This window comes from Osmerus mordax, chromosome 2 (genome assembly GCF_038355195.1).
Source record: "Osmerus mordax isolate fOsmMor3 chromosome 2, fOsmMor3.pri, whole genome shotgun sequence".
Taxonomy (NCBI): Eukaryota; Metazoa; Chordata; class Actinopteri; order Osmeriformes; family Osmeridae; genus Osmerus; species Osmerus mordax.
This window is the reverse complement of record NC_090051.1, coordinates 14,271,812-14,288,970: the sequence shown is the minus strand read 5'-3', so window position 1 is coordinate 14,288,970 and position 17,159 is coordinate 14,271,812. Positions and strand designations below refer to the sequence as shown.

Sequence of the window (17,159 nt, the reverse complement as noted above, 5' to 3'; positions counted from 1 at the left end):
CGTTGGACACTGACCTCCCTGCAAAAATAGATACGTCACGATAACCACTCCCCCTCCGGTCTAAGAAAATAATTGTATTGGGATGAGAGCTGTGAAGTGTACAATGGTTGTATGTTCATATCCCTGCATATTATACACTATTATATTAAAGATGTCTAGACACTACACCAACAATTCAAATATGTCTGGGCTGAAATATAAAATTAGTTTGTGATATTTCTTTGGTCATTCACTGGAGTGCTGGCCCCTATTTGAAGAAGTGGTATGGCCGAATATACCGAGGGATTTACCACTTGCCAGGAGCTAAGGTAGAATTGCATTTTCCTGTTGTCGGGGGAAGGGGCAAGAGGAGCTAAATACTTTAGTAAACACTAGTTAGCTTCCAACAACAATTATCCCTAGCCCTAGTCCTTTGTCCTTAATAAAACAATTATCCATCACACATTAGACAATGTCGACACCGGCAAGAAGACGGCTTATGAGAGACTTTAAGCGGTGAGTAGATCAAGAATGGTCGTGTCACTGTTAACGCTTGATGTTGGTTCGTGTGAAGCTAGCTCGTTGCTACACCGCTAGTGCTAGATAGCCGCTACAGCTATGGTTAAACACACAGTCGCTATCTAGTAAGTGCAGGCAGACTCAATTCACCGTCGAGTAACTTCAGACTCAATAAGTTAGTCAACATTCGCTAGATATCAAATGATTAGTGGAATGTGCCTTGTCTACTTGTCCTAGGACGATCACAGTACGATTATTTGCCACTGCAGCCAGGGCAAACCACCACCAGGCTAGCTCTACGTCTGACGACTTTTTAGCTGAACGAGCTAGCCTGGCTAGCTAGCACTGTACCTCTGGTGTTGAAATAATGGTCTGGTAATGTTGCGACATGGGAGGCTTTAATTTAGCTAGCTAGTAGTTGGCGTTCTAGCTTAGCCCTTATCCACTGGCTGTAAACTACTGTATATATTAGCCACTAGTTAGATTTCATTGAATGTAGCTAGACTACATAGTGATACGTAAATAGTAGCGAACATGGCTAGTGCTACATTAAAAAGCAGATATAACTCCTACTGATGTAAACTTGCAATTGACGCTACCATACGACTAAACAAAATCTTAGCCTTTGGAAAGTTGGTTAGAAAGAAATAATGTAGTTACTCGCATGTACATGTAGCTAGCGAGCTGTTTGACACGTGGAACTGAGATTTCCAATGACCCCCCACTGCAGGCTACAGGAGGACCCACCGGCTGGTGTTAGCGGTGCCCCATCAGAAAACAACATCATGGTGTGGAATGCGGTCATTTTCGGGTAAGATGGCGAGGCATACTTGGTGTAAGGTCGAATAACTTGACTGTGGATTACACCTTGGCTATTATACTGTACAGCATAGACAGTACGAATGCACAGGCACTAACTTGCTTCAATACTTGAAATATACGAATATTATGATACAACAGTCTTGCAAGTTATAACCAAACAGAAGTCTGAGTATCCTTTTCTCTGTTTACAGCCCCGAAGGGACACCTTTTGAGGACGGTAAGACTACAATACTTATTATTATCATACATACTACCTGAATACACGTGTGCTTAATGTACATGAATATGAACATTAATGCAGTACTATAGCACAGTCTTTACTTGTTTTATGCTCCATCTTTTCTGTCACAGGGACATTCAAGCTTACTGTAGAGTTTACGGAAGAATACCCAAACAAGCCTCCAACAGTCAGATTTGTGTCAAAGATGTTTCATCCAAACGGTAATTTAACTGCTGTTATGCATTATATTTTATAATTTAAAAAGAGGAAGAACATCATGGTGTGTAGGAAGTAGGATTATGGTTTACAATTGTGTTCTATGCATTCTGTGTTGTATTAACAGTTTATGCAGATGGCAGTATATGCTTGGATATCCTACAGAACCGATGGAGTCCAACGTATGATGTATCCTCCATTCTTACTTCTATCCAGGTAGGCTACGTTTAAAAGTTGTCTGGCCCCTTAGAAAAAGACTACTTGTAGTACCTGCAAAAGCCATTAATGTTACAAGTAAACGCTCAACCTAGTAGAAATTCATACTATTTAAGCACTGGTTAATAAGGGAGTCAGGTGGCTGAGCTGTTAGGGAATCGGGCTAGTAATCAGAAGGTTGCTGGTTCGATTCTCGGCTGTGCCAAATGACGTTGTGTCCTTGGGCAAGGCACTTCACCCTACTTGCCTCGGGGGGAATATCCCTGTACTTACTGTAAGTCGCTCTGGATAAGAGCGTCTGCTAAATGACTAAATGTAATAAAGCATTGCTTTACAGTAGGACAGACTTACTAGAGCTCACCCTCTAATCATGCCTATGGTCATTTATGCTTGGTAAACCTATCATATTTGTAGCTGTTTTGTATGTACATTGTTAGCATCTCTGTCCCTCCTGACCCATCCCTTATCACATCTCCCTACTTCATCCCAGTCCTTGCTGGATGAGCCCAACCCCAACAGCCCGGCCAACAGTCAGGCGGCCCAGCTGTATCAAGAGAACAAGAGGGAGTACGAGAAGCGTGTGTCAGCCATCGTAGAACAGAGCTGGAGGGACAGTTGACCACACACACACACACCTATAGCCTTTCCTGGCTCTGTTGCCCTCTGTCTCCAACTCTGCTGTGTGTAACGCGAGTTTTAGAGGAGTACATCTTAATTTGGATTTTTTTTCTTCCAATCTCCCCCTTTCCAGATTTTAAGCTTTTTTTTATGCACTTTACTTTTTCCCCTCTTCCCTGACTCGCTATGTTTATTTTTATTTTTTTTAAAGCCTTGGGTGATTTTTATTTTATTTTTTATTTCTTTATATTCTCCCTTCTTGCGTTGGTCTATAATGGGACATTATGTGCTGAATCTCAATAGGGATGGATAATCTTCAATGACTTTGCCCCCTTTAAACTGTCAAGCTGAATGAAATGAGGTGGACTGATTTGTGTTATGTTTGGATGAAATATCAAATAATCATGATAATCTGATATATCTTTGTATGCCCTCCCACACCCTGTACCCCCCCCCCCCCCCATCCAGTATATCAATAGATACCCTGTCCAAGTGGCATTATTGGACTTTACCTTCATTCCCCAGAACACAAACTAGACCCAAACCACATGATTAACCCATGTTCTTGCTGTGTTGTGAGCTCTGTTACATGCATGACAGCAAGAGTGTTCTCATGTTCTTGTTCTATTGTTCAGTCCTCATGTATATAGGAAACAAACACATTTATGTACAGATTTTGCACTGGTTGTCCACCATTTCTTTTTTCAGCACTTGTAAATAAAAAAGGCAAAGTCTTTACTATGAAAGGACCACTGTTGGTTGGTCATTTCTCATGTCGCAAACATTTTCTAAAGTTTGTTAAGCTGGAACAACTACACATACAACAATCACATATCAAGAATTTATCAATACTTTATTGGCAAAGATCATACATAAACACATTACTTGTACACAGAAACACATGACAACATTCATTGGAGACATGGATAGTCCAGCCATGATCCTGGGTGACACCTGATAGAACACGTGATGGGTTGCTGCTATGCTATTTTTGAGTGTGACAGTCAGGGTGCAGGCAGGTGGAGATGAAGTATGGAGAGGAACCCTTTGGCACTTGGGATTTCATAATAGACACATGGCAGGGCTCATGAATGTTATCAGAAGGAAGCGTAAGTCAGACTGCACAACATACATACAATTGTCACAATGCCAGGTGAAACATTTTACCATCTGAACAGCCATGGAAGCAGAATGAAGCAATTGTTTGGGTTAAGCACCTAGACTGTTAAGACTTGAACACAAACACTGCATGTTGAAGTCCCTGCAGCCTCGATTCATAATCTACTATCACAATATTTCAGTCGTCACTGCCCCAGGTCATAGGCATTTTGTTCAACACGCTTAAAAAACCATGTGTTAATCATTACATTTTCTAGTAGACTAATGCTGTTAGGCAGGTTTACAAAATTAATGGCACTTTAAGCATGGGGACAGTCACTAAACACAGGTCAAGTCTGAATTAATACAAATATGTTTAACATAATGTCTCCAAAGAGCAATTCTGTCTACCTGTATCTTTAAATAACTTCACACTCTTGATTTCAATGTTTTATTTGTTGAATGAAGCATGGTAACAGAATATGGCTAGTGGCAAGGATGCATGCATGATGTAGCAGTCAATATGAATCATAGGTGTGTAAGTGCAGGGCAGTTTTCTTTCATTCACGTGGGGTTGCATTGCATTTTGTTAACTAAACGTATGATGATGACCAGAGGGAAAACAATCTCAGTCACTGAATAGCAACTTCAGATGTACAAAAATAACATTTGTCAAGACGTCCCTCTCTTTTCCAATTCGTAACTTTTGTCATCCAACAGCATTGATAGTAAATTGGAGTAGAAAAATACAATAAACACAGAACTGACAAGACAACAGATTGTCCAAAGGCCCAGACAAAGTAGCTACCTGTTGTAGGCTTTCTCCTTTTTAGCCCTCTCCAGGGCCTTGTCCATGGTCTTCTCATTCTCCCCCCGACACTTGGGACAGAACCACTTCCCTTTGGGCTTGTGATGCAGTCCCACGCAGGAGAAGTGGAACCACTCTATTGGACACTCATCATTATCACAGCCAATCATTTCGCCGTACGACACTTGTTCACACAAGCAGTATGTGGGCTCATCTGGGTCGATAGGCAGGTCTGGCGGCGACACCTCCCTCTCTGACTTGCCCTTTGACCTTTTTTTCTTCTTGGCCGAGGTCTTGGCCCTCTTCTCCCTGGATGCCCCCATACCTGCCTCTTCGCTGGGATCCAGACCTCCATAGCTCTCCCTGTTCTCGCCGTTCTTCTGCCGCCTGGACCGTTTACCGCTGGACTTGTCCACGCTGCCTGAACTCGGCGTGACTTCTTCGCGGCGCTTGTCGTGGTGTCCTGCCTTGCCTGGGGTAATGGTGGCACAGGACGGTGACATCAAGGATGCCGTGGGAGTTGTTACAGATGTTGCCGTGGGTATGTTACTTTCAGGGGTCTCCTGAGTGGTGTGCAGGAGTTCCGAGTGCCAGTCCACCTGGCGGGACCTATTTTCTACCAGCTCCACCTGGGTCAAGAGGACACACATGATATTACATCATCAAGGAGTGTGTTTGCACACCAAATGTAAATGTTGTGTCCTTACAGTCCATTCCTATGGTCAATAAGCCTAAACATAAGTCACCTACCATCTGACCAGCAATCTGGATCTTCTCATCTCCCAGCTCCTGACTGCGGATCAGAGCTCTCTGAATAGCCAGCTGAAGTCTGCGGCGCTGCTGAGGGTCTGTCTCCCGACGGTAACGTTCATAGGCATCATCCAGCTCTTGCAGTACATCTGAGAAAAGAATGAAAGCGTCTGTGAGAACAGTACTGTCATACAACCTGTTTATAGGGCTTTGTTTACGATAGAATAATGGGCAATTACATATTATTGCATGTCTGTAAACCATTCGTCAATACAGTCAGATTAATTCTGTATTTAGACCATCTCTAAACAATACCCTGTACGTATGTACGTATATATGGCTAATTAAAAAAACGGTGTTTATACATTGGTAGCTAGATAACTGAACAGTTGTTGAGGTAGCACGGGTAGCTAACTTCAGTTACCTTGATATTTGGCATCGATTTCCTTCATTAGAGACACACTCCTCTGCAGGTCGAAAGGTAGTGACTCGACCAAGTCCAGATATTCTTCCACATAGTTTGTGACGACGTGGACGGGGTCTCCATTTGCCGGGTTCAACATCTTCAGCCAGGGAGACCCGCAAAGCCTGACAACAGACACGATCAAACAAGGCCTATAATTTACAGTAAACACGGTGCTTGAACCAAGCACTGCATAACCATAAAACTGTAGCTAGCTACTAACACAACTACAGTGCCGGGGATCGGAACTGACATCTGAAGAGGTTGACTAGCCAATCTAGCTAGCTTGGTAGCAATCCATATTAGCTAGCCATAGCCTAAACTGTGATCAAATTTACTTTAATTCCAAACAAGCAGCATACTGTAGGCCTAGCTAAAGTAACCAAACTCTAGTCTAAATATACCTTGCTAACAATCTAACCTTCATACAAATTTTGTGCCAAAATCCACTGCCTGTTGATCATTAGAATAATGTTAACAAGCTTCCCAGCTAACGCGTTAGCTGACACTAGAGTATTATCTTGCTAAGCTAGCCTAGCTCTGGTTTGTTGGCTAGAAGTTAACGTTAGCTACTGACTGATTCAAGTAGCGTATGTCTGAACGGTAACGAAATAAATGCATGAAAGCCAAATGGTAGTTTGATATCTACCGATCGGTACCTTTCAAATAGTACTTCAAAGTTGTTTACAGCTACGAGACATCCAGTCCATAAATCCGGTGAAGGTGCATCAGCCCTGCGTCCCTCGTTCAGCGTGGACGGAGGATGGCACTAGTGGGTGACCAAGTACGCAAGCGCTGGAACTGGTTTGTTTATCCGATGTCTCCCTCTGGTGGTTGATGAAAAACAAAGAATGAAATGTCTGAAGTGCTGCAGTAATAAAGCTTGACATTAACCGTTTTATGGAAAATGAGCTCCTGGTGAAATAATTTGACTTATGTCATAATTAAAGCAATACAATGTTTCACAGAAGACACTTTGAATGTGATCACCCGACGATAGCTATATTATGTTCATGATAAAGATTATGACAGTGCTTTGTGGAACATATTTGACAATCTCTGAAGTTTAACAATGAGAATTGTCAACAAAGACAGATCAGAAACACATTGCCAAGTGCTTATTGATACAGATTCACGCATTTGGGTAGGAGGAAAATAGCTTTATTTTGTTTTCCAAATTCAATTATATAAACAAAACAAAAAAAATAACAGAAACTTGCTCTGGGTTACATGTAAGAGCTGTGGCTTATGTTGTTAATTTAAACGATGTACCACTTTTTCTGATCAAGACGGGCCTAACCCTATTCTATTATCTGAACAGCGAGAATAGGTTTAGAGTTCCCATAGAAGGTGAGTGTGTGTTTGTTGTGCAGTGTATGGACGTATAAATGTGAGACTATACAGTATGTACACTGGACACTCAGTACTCTCCCTCAAAGAGAACTCTAAAGGCTGGGCTGATTTCCTTCAACATGTCTGAGGTGGTGGTGGAACGGCCATGTTTGAGGAAGGCCTGTCTGTTACACTGCCTGGTCAGAGTAGTGGCCCCCCATGCTGCCACAAGAGAAGGGCTGAATCTGGTGCTGAGGGGAGAGGGGCAGGGGAAGAAGAGAAAGGAAACATTAGAGAACCAGAAAGAAAAAATGAATTGATGCTGTTGCAAAATAGAATGTACATGTATTAAACAAGACACAAACAATGTCTAGCACTAAGTGCTCTGTCTTGTCAAAACTGTACCTTGTGGAAAGGTTTGCAGAATTGGCGTAGGCCCAGTGTGCCAGCACACCCAGTGACCCGGACAAGAGGTCCCCTTGGCCCCCACACCTCCTCCCACTGCCCTCCTGGCTGCATGAAATCACTAACCACACGTACACACACCGGACAGTGAGACCCTTACATAATTGTGTATGTACGTTTGAGGTCGTGAGGCAGTGTGTACGAAATGCAAGCGAGAGACTGCGTACGTATTGCACAACTGACCCTGGCTGCCGTCTGTGATGAGATCCTCCTCTCCTTTCAGCACCACTGTGAGGTTGCCCAGAGCAACACTGAGTTGCCTGGCAGTCAACAGAAGATCACTGCCGTTTAGGGGCTGATGGATCTGTGAACACAAACATGTTGACCACAGAGATTTGCTTTTGCAAGGCCACTGCGATTGACTGAATCATGCTACCTTAACCCACCATAGCCTCGTACAGCCTGGTAAACTCCATGTAGTTGGGTGTGAGAATGCCCTTTTGGTAACCATGGATCACAGATGGATACTCAGTAACCAGCCACAGTCCATCCTGTTGGAGGCAAACACCTTCAATCAAATGCCTTAGATAACACATAGAAATTACCCCTTTTTTACAAGCAGGATTTGAAGGTGTACTTACTGCATCAATGATTATGGGGATATCTCTTGCCTTGGACTTTTCTATAACTTCCTAAATATAAAAGAAAACAGTTAGGGGCAGTTTAACATATGATATTGAACATCTATCCTACAATTAAGTGTCATTTGACAGAAAAGAGTGTTCAGTATGTGCTTGAGTCAATCCCATACCCTGGCAGCGCTTAACAACATGGGATCCCTCCCCAGCCCTGGGCCCACCACCAGGGCATGCAATCTGGGCAGCCACTTCTCAATCTCCTCTACAACATTGGGACTGTCCCTGCAAACACAGACGTACAGGCTTTACTTACAACTGCACTAAGAAACAAATGCATGCACACATTGCAGTGATACCCTCAATCATATTTGTTTGTTGTTGCACTAAATCGTGAAAAACTGTTCTAATTCAAGTGTGATTAAAATGGGGGCACTTGGACAAATGATCGTATTTTATCCATACCATATCCTGGCTGTCCCAGTGTTGTATAGCATACTTACAGGACAGGGTGGACTATGAGCTCTGGGCTGTAGGATTTGATGACAGTGGCAGCATCTTTGGAGCAGAATACATGAGACAGGTCAGCCCCCTGGAAGCACATAGAAAAAGAAGCAATTAGCAGAGTAACATGTTCAACGCATTATTCTAGATAAACATAACAGTGTGTGTATGTATGCACTTACGACTTTGAGTGCAGAGATGGCAGCAAAATATGGTGCACCTGTGTACCTTTATATGCCGTTTACATGAGAGGGGTTGGAGGAAAGATAAGCAAATAAGATGTCAGGAATATAACATTGGGATTTTATTTAAGAAAAAAACTCAAGATGTATGTTATCTAATATTATTCTGAGATAAGACATAGCCTACTCTTGACAACCTCCGATAATCCCTATTCGACCGTCCTGGCCTTTGTGCTTTTTAGATGTCAATGGAGGAACTATACTCTTTACCAGTGGAAGAATTTCATCCATGCTTCTGTGTGGTGTGGACACCAAGGTGCCTGAGAAGAAAGGGAGTCATATGTTCAGAGGTTAGTGGAGGGTCAAATCTAGGTATCCGTTTTTGATGTAGACCCTTCATTTGGGGAAATTAGACTCTTATCAAAGAGGCCTAGGCAGTAGCAATTTTAGACTCTTTTTAGGGGTGCTCAAATTTGATCTCAGCACCCTTAAAAATAATAATTAAAAATACATTTATTATTATTATCTTAAATAAGTTTTAGTGCTCTAACGTAAGAATTTGCAAACGTGTCTGTTAGTGACAGGCGACAAACAATTACAGGTTCAACAGGTTTAATATCCAGTGTCGCCTTGCACCTTTAACGTTGGTAGTCTGCCAGTAAAACCAAGAGAGAAGAAGTAGGTAGTTAATTTTAATGGCGCAGATTAATGCCTCATATGAGTAATATTCTCATTGGGGGCTGAGCCCCCCTAAAGGTCTGATCCTAGAATCGCCCTGGGCCTAGCTAATAGGTTTCTGAAAATTGTGGTTATTTCCATTTGTGTAGACAAAAAATTGCTGATTGCCTCATCACCCCGTTTGACCGGATGGCCACACTTAAGAACCCTGGTGGTTCCAAACTTCTTCCATTTCACAATTACTGAGGCCACTTTGCCTCAACTGTGCAAACGCAGCGTGAATAAAACTTCCCTCGCCTCGCCTGATCACGCCGGTGGTGTGTCCCTATCCTTGCTTACTGTCTCATGATTTTCAGCGTATGTCTCTGACGAGGGACAAGTAAACACGCAATTGCCTTGTCTTGTAACTTTTTTAATAATTTCGTCCACTCTTGACGTCCCTCGCCATTAACTTTACACAGTAATGTCGAAATAGAGACTGTTGCCAGCTGCAGAGCCCTGTCCTTATTGACTTCGTGATTGAAAACATTAGTTTCGCTTGGTTACCGTTCCTATTAGTTAGTGTAGCCTCGGAATGCAGTGGTTTATGAATTCTGTGGCGGGTCACATGCTAGCCTACAGTACAGAAGCCTCAGCTACTTCAAGCAGCGGGTCGTTTGAAATCCATTCCCAGGCAGGGGTCCTCTGTCGACCGGATTTTAGGCATATAGCCTATACCTGCCATTGGGTATAACATAGGCATATAGCAACGCAATTGATTTAACGTCATATAAATAGTCGTTAGCAATAAGCTACCAGTAGTTTGATCAGATAATGGCGGTCTCTACTTTACCTTTCTCATTAATATAGACAAGTGTCACAGCAATCAACAAAAACATGGAGGAAACTGCCACTATCCAAGTCCCGTGTTGCATGCTGCCATAAGCGGTTTCTATTGCTGCTAGCTATTGAAACCGTTCTTACCTACACCAAATCTGAGAGTTATTGAAACGAAGGCACACAGATTTAAACGATTCAGCTTTTGTAGAATCATAAAGGCTGCTGCTGCAAAGACGGGATAACTAATTATTAGGGCGAAAAGGGGTGCGTTCCATTCGAGGTAGAAGATTTGTTTATCTAGCCTACAAATTAAAAGGATGTGACAATGTATACTTTATCACTTTCTCTGTAGCTTTCCTGTTGTTCTTTGGAAGCGCTGTTTTTTAAATGGATGTCCTCTCAAATACACAATCACGATGTTATTTCTATGGATTAGGGGGTGAACGAGGAAACAGTTTTCTGAAATGGAAGATTTCCCAGAACATGACGCGTGGTCACGTGGTCCTTAAAGCTACAGATTAGTAAAATACATGATAAATTCTACACGTAGGCTATCACCTTATTTGATTTAAAATGAGCCAACATTGTTGCCGATGAGTAAAAATTAAAACTCAAGTCAAAACTCAATTATTCCAGCCTTATTTTTTATTAAATGTGTGTTTAGTTCCACACTATACAGCAACTTGTCATAACGCAACTGAAGTTCAACAAGTGGAACTGGATTCGAATGGACAGACCAACTCAAAAAGTGGGTGGACTGAACACCAGATAAATCAAAAGGGGAAGTACCCATGTCATTTAGACAAGGTGGCTTGCTAGCCAGCCCCTGACACGACTTTAATTGTTTTGCGTTGTTGTCTGAGCTTATAGACAATATAGCCTACATTTAAAGTAACGTTAACAATCTAAACTAACATGTTTTTTTACTGGCGGCTTGCACACTCACTTTCCGAGGTTGCTATAGTAAGCTAAGGCTGAGAAAGAGGAGTGAGTTCGTATCACCCAGAGAGAACCATGCCCGAGCTATCTAAGATGAAGAAGCCCGACGTTAAGGTTGTCATCCTGGGGGACATGAACGTCGGGAAAACGTCTCTTCTTCACAGGTACACGGAGAGGCGGTTTAAAGACACAATCAGCACGGTTGGAGGAGCTTTCTTTCTCAAACAGTGGGGACCCTACAACATCTCCATTTGGGACACTGCAGGTAGTTATTGTTATAGAACAAGTTGCACAACTTTGATGAACATTCGTCTTCCATATTTTTGGCATCCTAAACATTTCAAGTGACGTTACCATATAGCTTTAGGCTAACCTTGGTGTAGCCTACACATAAAATATGCCATCGATGTTCTGTTTACGTAGAGCCCGTGATTTTTGTGGAGGCGCAGTTGTACATGGTTAGTTTGGCTGAATAGGACAACAACAAATATTATCCATTTACATGAAGGCCTATCACATGCTGTGTTTCTTATTGTTGCCAATAGACGTTTGAAACCACAAAAATGCCAGTTAGGTTAGGCATTTGTCTTAAAAGAGTTAAAGTGTGAGTGCAACTTTTTTGGGAGGGAACACAGACCTATTCTGTATTAGCCATACTGGCATTCCATACTTGGGCTACTCAACCACAAAGAGAACTTGAGATATTGTTTGAAAGTAGAAGCAATGAGGGTTTTATGTGTTAACTAGGATTTACCCACGATTTATCTATGACTTATCACTAAGTCAATACCCCCTTTCAACCCACATGTCCAAAAGTGACCTTTTTATGATATAAATTTCATTTGACATTTATATGAATTAAACTATGGCTAAGTGGCCCATGCCGGCCATAGACTAGGTCATAATAAGATAGACTAGTCATTATAAACTTTTGTCTAACACTAGTGGCAGGCATTTTTTTGTTTTGCTGTGAAATTGGCACTTTCGATCAGAACAACTACTTAAACAGGTTTATTGGCTGCTATTTGAACAGATTTCCAGCCCCTTCACATATTTGGTGTATTTGGCCTTGCTAGTAAGCTAGTAACCTATAATAACTTGTTATCTCAATTCAGTCTTTGGACTGGGCTAAACTTGATCAACATTTGTCAAATAACACAACAGGCCAGGACAGTAGTAGGCATACGCCTAGTCAATGCTTTTTTTGCTCAGTTTGCTCACATTACTATTGGGCTTAACCACATGGGAAACTATTGGGCCTAACCACATAGCCTAGTGAGTGAGTACACCCATAGGTTCATTGGTGTCAGTCAGTGGCCATGTTGGTGAGAGATTGAATAATAGTAAGAGAGATAAAGGAGAACTGAGTCACCAGAGCAACATTTCCCGTCTGTGCTCCACATCCCCCTGACCTGCTAGATGCTGCTAGCACTTTTGCCTACTTCACTGCTCTTAACATTAACATAGCATACAGACACTGGGTCAAAGCACAATAGGCAAGCTCTCTGAGTGAACCAGTCATAGGCTCATGTCCTGTTGTTATCTAGCCACTAGTCTTACATCCACTTATTGTGGTAGTTCCTTATTGTAAATTAACATAAATGTTACCAGTGTCATAGTAAATTGTTGTTTTGAATTTTTTTGTTAACCTGTACTTGGGCCCAACTTGTGTAATATACAGTATGTCCTGTGCCATCAGTCCTGTGATCCAATCAATGATGTTGACTCTCTCTCAGCTGATTGGGTCAGCAGATGTCACATGATCAGTCACATGACAAGACTATGCTCGTCACCAGAGCAACATTTCCTGTCTTTTCCCTTTCCGTAGTTTCACCAGTGCTTATTTACTGAGAAGGGATGAGGTTTTGAGGAGTGTTTTTCTGGCTTGCTGACCCTGTCTTATTCTGTTGATGACACTGCAGTACTGAGTTACAGCTAATGACTCTAACCATGGGTCACATCCTAGCTTTACACACAACTTCTCAGCCTCACATAACCTCAAAGCTCACAAATTCCCACAAACGATTAGCTTTGCATCTTTCTGGCTTATCCTTCATGATTAGACTGGGTTTACATTTTAAACTGGTCCTAAACATTTAAATGATTCAATTGCATTGGGACCTGTGAACCTGTGAATTAGATTTTGGACAATGTCCCATGTACCTTGGGAATTCTGTATACTATGGCTGCTGTAAACAGCAAGAACAATGGTTTCTCTGAGTTGGTCTTCCCCCAGACTAGACTGGTCTCTTCTGACACAAGGTCACTACAGACCTCAGAAACAATGACTTCCTCTATGTTTGAACCACTGGCTCCACACGGCATATTCTTTCTGTATTTCTGCATTTGGCCTGTTTCATTCCACCTCAAATGTTCCTTATTATGTCTACATTATTAACATGAAAATCTTTCACAAGTATGGATCTAAATAGATACTTAATGTAAACCCTTGTATAACCTTTTGCGTGGAAGAATAATACAGTACATTGGCATTTTTCTGTGTGTTTTCGTGTCCCAGGTCGAGAGCAGTTCCACGGCCTGGGCTCGATGTACTGTCGCGGTGCAGCAGCCGTCATATTGACATACGATGTTACCAACTGGCAGAGCCTGGCCGAATTAGAGGAGCGCTTCCTCTCGCTCACAGACACCGCCAACCACGACTGCCTCTATGCCATTGTAGGAAACAAAGCCGACCTCACCGACCCCAGGGCCCAGTTTGTACAGGCCACAGATGGCAGGAGGGAGGGTCAGGACCAGGGGGGGGAGGCTGGGGAGATGGACCCCAGGGTTCCCTCTGCATGTCCCACCCCTCCAGCCTCCCCTCCCTCCTCCCCTGCCTCCCTCTCAGGTGTGGCGGGCCACGAGCAGGTGAGCCGGGATGACGCCCTGGCTTTGTATGGAAGGGTTCTGCGCTATAAAGGCCTGGATGAAAAGACCAGCCTGCCTGCGGAAAAGATGTGTTTTGAAACCAGTGCCAAGACTGGTTACAATGTAGACTTGCTGTTTGAGACACTGTTTGACCTGGTGCTGCCCTCCATTCTGAGGAAGAGAAACGAGGCTCAGGTATCGCCCACCGTCGACCTGGAGGACTCAGGTGGTTCCAACAGCAAGAGAGCAAGGACGTCCTGCTGCTAGTGACATCCCACATTAATCTCCAGAGGTTTTGGGACTGTCAGGAAAGGGAGACTCTGCAGTCTATAAATGCATCCTGCTTTCCACCCTACCTAGAGGGAATGATCTCCAAAATTACATGACTGGGACAACAGACAAACTACTTCTCGACAGCACTATTTGAAATCCAGTTCTATCTGATCAGTGATTACTCCATTGGCAGGATGGATGCAGAATGCACCAGAGAGAGGCTGTTTCCTTGGACTGAGAAGAGAGTGAAATCTGTTAGGCTTTCTGAAGATTTGCCAATTTTTATAAAATTACAGACCAATCAAACACAATCAAAGCAACATATTTTGTTAATGTTCAGCACTAAAATGTGTTTAAAGGGGAATGGGAAATATGCTACTGATACATGTGTAAGAATGACGCATATAAAATGAAGTCACTGTAAAGTTTGTTGATGTTGTGAGGTCTTTAAATGAGAATGTTATAGGTTCCTTTGTAACCCTAATTGCACATGGTTCTGTTACTTTGGTCAGCACACTTAAGAGTCCTATTTTCTGGATGAGTAAATGCATACCAATCATGATTTATTGTATTGATTCCTTTTATACATTTATTTTACAGCTAATCTGCAAAGTTTGCAATGTTTGAATCATATTGTCATGTCTTATTATCACAGATTCATAATAAAGGTTTTTAAGTGACTTTTCATTTGTTCAATAAGGAGATGAAAAGTGAATCAAAATACCCAAACAACATTTAATTATTCATAAACATACATTTATTTTGTTATTGTTAAATTACTGTAAAACGTCAATGGATTCATAGCACTATGGGAATTAAACAATATTTCATGAAACAAATGGGCATGTGAATCTGCTCGGTACAACACTGTACTTGTACATAAGTGTTAAAAGCTATATAGAGTAAAATATGTAAACTCAATTTTTAAGTGGCACAATTCAACAACTTCTGATGCTTTAGAAAAGTATGCTGAACTGGATCAGGGCTGCTGACAAAGCAAAGCACAGCTTTAATCACAAATCGGAGATTAGACCTTTGATCAGGCTTGTTTACACTCTCGTGTGCTGTTTCAGCTCTCACTGTTTGTAGAAGACGAGTTTCAAACGGGACAGAAGTCATGTGGTGTATGTTTGTGGGCAGGACTGGGTCTCATGAACGTTTCTAGTTCTGAACATGAAAATAAAATCAAGTTCATTTCGAATATATAAATACAGGACAATCAGTGCATTTTGCATGTGAAAAACAAACGTATATATGCCAAGGTTACAAAGTTAAGATCAGTGTATCTTTTTGAGAGTTCTTCCTGCTTCAAGTGATTATAAACAAACAAAAGGATGCAGTTTGTTAGTGGTATTGTCTAATGCATTACACCTGAAGAAAACATCAGCATACTATATAAAAGAGTAGTGTTCAAAGCAGTGCATACGCATGGGCATCTTTGGTTTATTCAGCTGTATGTTCTAAATGTGATCAGTTAAACATTGTTGGTGAATAACATAGTTGCTGAGGTAATAAGTTAGAAGGTAAGCACCATCTCAAACATATATAAAAATAAAAAAAATGGCAAAAACATTAATCTTGTATTGCTGTTGTTGCCTTCATGTTGGGAGTTTTTATCTACAGGGGACTAAGGCTCTGCAAGCCTCATCACTTACACAGTCCTGGGGTCTACATGCAGTGTTGGAGGAGCAGGGTGGATGCTTTCCCCAGTCACTGACCTCAGCCCAGCTTTCAGATCTCCCTCTGATTGATAGGCACCGATCTAGGATCTGATTTAATCCTAACAAACTAATCCCTAGGGCAAAAACCTGCCCAGAAGGACACACTGTCACAAGTAATCATATCACTAAGGTTCTCTCACAGCGGCTGACATCACAGGGTCAAATGTTTAGATAGGAGGTGCGGATGAGTCTTAAGTCACAGGTTCTTCATGCAGACCTGGCAACGGCTGATTCGGGACAGCAGCTGGCCCGCTTTTAAGGTCTCAGGGGCTGGTTTCTCCTGGAAGGACTGGTGTATGGAGGTCAGCCAGAAGCTCTGCTTGTTGGCAAAGTAATGACAGGTGCCCTTGGCACCGTTACACTCGATGAACGGCGTGGTGCGGAAGTCCTCCAGGCAGGAGCCAGGAGATGACAGGGACTGGCCTCCACCCTGGTTACCTGACGCTGTGTGCTGGGAGGGGAAAGTGGGGTTCATGAGATGGATGAAGGGGCGATAGAATAAGGAGAGAGAGAGGAAGTTGAATAAGAACAAACATGTGGCATAAGAAACCATGGACACACCAGTATTACTGTAAACACCAGTCAAGTTGTGCATGTGCTATTCAGTAGATGTCTAGAGTCTATGCTGAAGTCAGCTAGTATTTTTGTTCCTTCCATACAGGAAGCAGAAAACGTACCAATACGAAGGAGTAGCCAATCCAAAGGCTACGCCAGCCCACAGGGCATTGTGGGATGGTGATGTCCTGGCTGTGGACAGCAATGGCGACCGACGGCGCTTCGCACACTGTACAGCGGCTGATATAAGGCTTGATCTCCTCCTCCTCCACCGGCATCATGGGCAGAGGCGCGGTGGTGGACAGCCAATAGGATTTGTCGTTGCGGCTGGCGTAATAGCATACGTCTCCAGGGTTACAGTACAGGAAGGGCATGGTGTTAAACCGAGGCAAGCAGGAGCCAGCCAAACCTGAAATTGAATCAAGCAATCACTGAATCATTTGATTTAATCAAGATAATAAAATGATACAATCTGAATAGGTATGAGTTGCAATCTGATATAAGACAATGGCCCTTGTCATGCGTTGGCGTATGTGTGT

The 17,159-nt window shown here is 42.5% G+C and overlaps 5 protein-coding genes across 15 annotated transcripts in view; 2 read left to right on the top strand and 3 right to left on the bottom strand.

Annotated features, from left to right (window-relative positions):
* Positions 1 to 331: 331 nt before the first annotated feature.
* On the top strand, positions 332 to 3,339 carry ube2al (ubiquitin conjugating enzyme E2 A, like). Its single transcript, XM_067255102.1, has 6 exons — positions 332 to 495; positions 1,229 to 1,309; positions 1,512 to 1,537; positions 1,672 to 1,761; positions 1,884 to 1,972; positions 2,463 to 3,339. The coding sequence occupies exons 1-6, from the start codon at positions 452 to 454 to the stop codon at positions 2,589 to 2,591; spliced, it is 459 nt and encodes a 152-aa protein (XP_067111203.1). The 5' UTR covers positions 332 to 451; the 3' UTR covers positions 2,592 to 3,339.
* Positions 3,340 to 4,362: 1,023 nt separating this feature from the next.
* On the bottom strand, positions 4,363 to 6,470 carry ing1 (inhibitor of growth family, member 1). Its single transcript, XM_067255710.1, has 4 exons — positions 6,369 to 6,470; positions 5,671 to 5,834; positions 5,247 to 5,395; positions 4,363 to 5,125 (listed from the first exon to the last, which is right to left on the bottom strand). The coding sequence occupies exons 2-4, from the start codon at positions 5,807 to 5,809 to the stop codon at positions 4,493 to 4,495; spliced, it is 921 nt and encodes a 306-aa protein (XP_067111811.1). The 5' UTR covers positions 5,810 to 5,834; positions 6,369 to 6,470; the 3' UTR covers positions 4,363 to 4,492.
* A 392-nt stretch (positions 6,471 to 6,862) lies between these two features.
* Positions 6,863 to 10,698, bottom strand: naxd (NAD(P)HX dehydratase). Of its 9 annotated transcripts, none has more exons than XM_067257010.1 (10): positions 10,598 to 10,698; positions 8,955 to 9,087; positions 8,768 to 8,813; positions 8,585 to 8,673; positions 8,258 to 8,366; positions 8,088 to 8,138; positions 7,893 to 7,997; positions 7,690 to 7,810; positions 7,447 to 7,567; positions 6,863 to 7,292 (listed from the first exon to the last, which is right to left on the bottom strand). In XM_067257010.1, exons 2-10 carry the CDS (start codon positions 9,056 to 9,058, stop codon positions 7,130 to 7,132), a joined length of 909 nt encoding a protein of 302 aa, XP_067113111.1. In that variant the 5' UTR covers positions 9,059 to 9,087; positions 10,598 to 10,698; the 3' UTR covers positions 6,863 to 7,129. The 9 variants fall into 9 exon arrangements, with proteins under 9 accessions (XP_067113111.1, XP_067113151.1, XP_067113120.1 ...); XM_067257050.1 differs by having other exon boundaries at positions 9,038 to 9,087; positions 10,598 to 10,688; XM_067257019.1 differs by having other exon boundaries at positions 10,606 to 10,656.
* Positions 10,699 to 11,058: 360 nt separating this feature from the next.
* rab20 (RAB20, member RAS oncogene family) lies at positions 11,059 to 15,006 on the top strand. The gene is made up of 2 exons (XM_067251226.1): positions 11,059 to 11,468; positions 13,722 to 15,006. The coding sequence occupies exons 1-2, from the start codon at positions 11,279 to 11,281 to the stop codon at positions 14,336 to 14,338; spliced, it is 807 nt and encodes a 268-aa protein (XP_067107327.1). The 5' UTR covers positions 11,059 to 11,278; the 3' UTR covers positions 14,339 to 15,006.
* Positions 15,007 to 15,078: 72 nt separating this feature from the next.
* The window catches only part of col4a2 (collagen, type IV, alpha 2), a 49,174-nt gene continuing 47,093 nt past the window's right edge, over positions 15,079 to 17,159 (bottom strand). For all 3 annotated transcript variants that reach the window (XM_067251197.1, XM_067251215.1, XM_067251204.1), the window contains 2 exons: positions 16,743 to 17,029; positions 15,079 to 16,516 (listed from right to left, as the gene is read on the bottom strand). In XM_067251197.1, the coding sequence (XP_067107298.1) occupies positions 16,262 to 16,516; positions 16,743 to 17,029 (542 nt within the window). In that variant the 3' untranslated portion in view covers positions 15,079 to 16,261. The remainder of the gene's footprint in view (positions 16,517 to 16,742; positions 17,030 to 17,159) is intronic.

Coding starts and splice junctions, on each gene's coding strand:
- ube2al (XM_067255102.1), top strand. CDS start 452: ATGTCGACACCGGCAAGAAGACGGCTTATGAGAGACTTTAAGCG. Junction 496..1,228: donor CTTATGAGAGACTTTAAGCG/GTGAGTAGATCA, acceptor CCCCCACTGCAG/GCTACAGGAGGACCCACCGG. Junction 1,538..1,671: donor AGGGACACCTTTTGAGGACG/GTAAGACTACAA, acceptor TTTCTGTCACAG/GGACATTCAAGCTTACTGTA.
- ing1 (XM_067255710.1), bottom strand. CDS start 5,809: ATGTTGAACCCGGCAAATGGAGACCCCGTCCACGTCGTCACAAACTAT. Junction 5,396..5,670: donor AATCGATGCCAAATATCAAG/GTAACTGAAGTT, acceptor TTCTTTTCTCAG/ATGTACTGCAAGAGCTGGAT. Junction 5,126..5,246: donor TCCAGATTGCTGGTCAGATG/GTAGGTGACTTA, acceptor CTCTTGACCCAG/GTGGAGCTGGTAGAAAATAG.
- naxd (XM_067256985.1), bottom strand. CDS start 10,359: ATGCAACACGGGACTTGGATAGTGGCAGTTTCCTCCATGTTTTTGTTG. Junction 8,139..8,257: donor TGTTGTTAAGCGCTGCCAGG/GTATGGGATTGA, acceptor TTTTATATTTAG/GAAGTTATAGAAAAGTCCAA. Junction 7,293..7,446: donor TCTGCAAACCTTTCCACAAG/GTACAGTTTTGA, acceptor CTCTCCCCTCAG/CACCAGATTCAGCCCTTCTC.
- rab20 (XM_067251226.1), top strand. CDS start 11,279: ATGCCCGAGCTATCTAAGATGAAGAAGCCCGACGTTAAGGTTGTCATC. Junction 11,469..13,721: donor CTCCATTTGGGACACTGCAG/GTAGTTATTGTT, acceptor TTCGTGTCCCAG/GTCGAGAGCAGTTCCACGGC.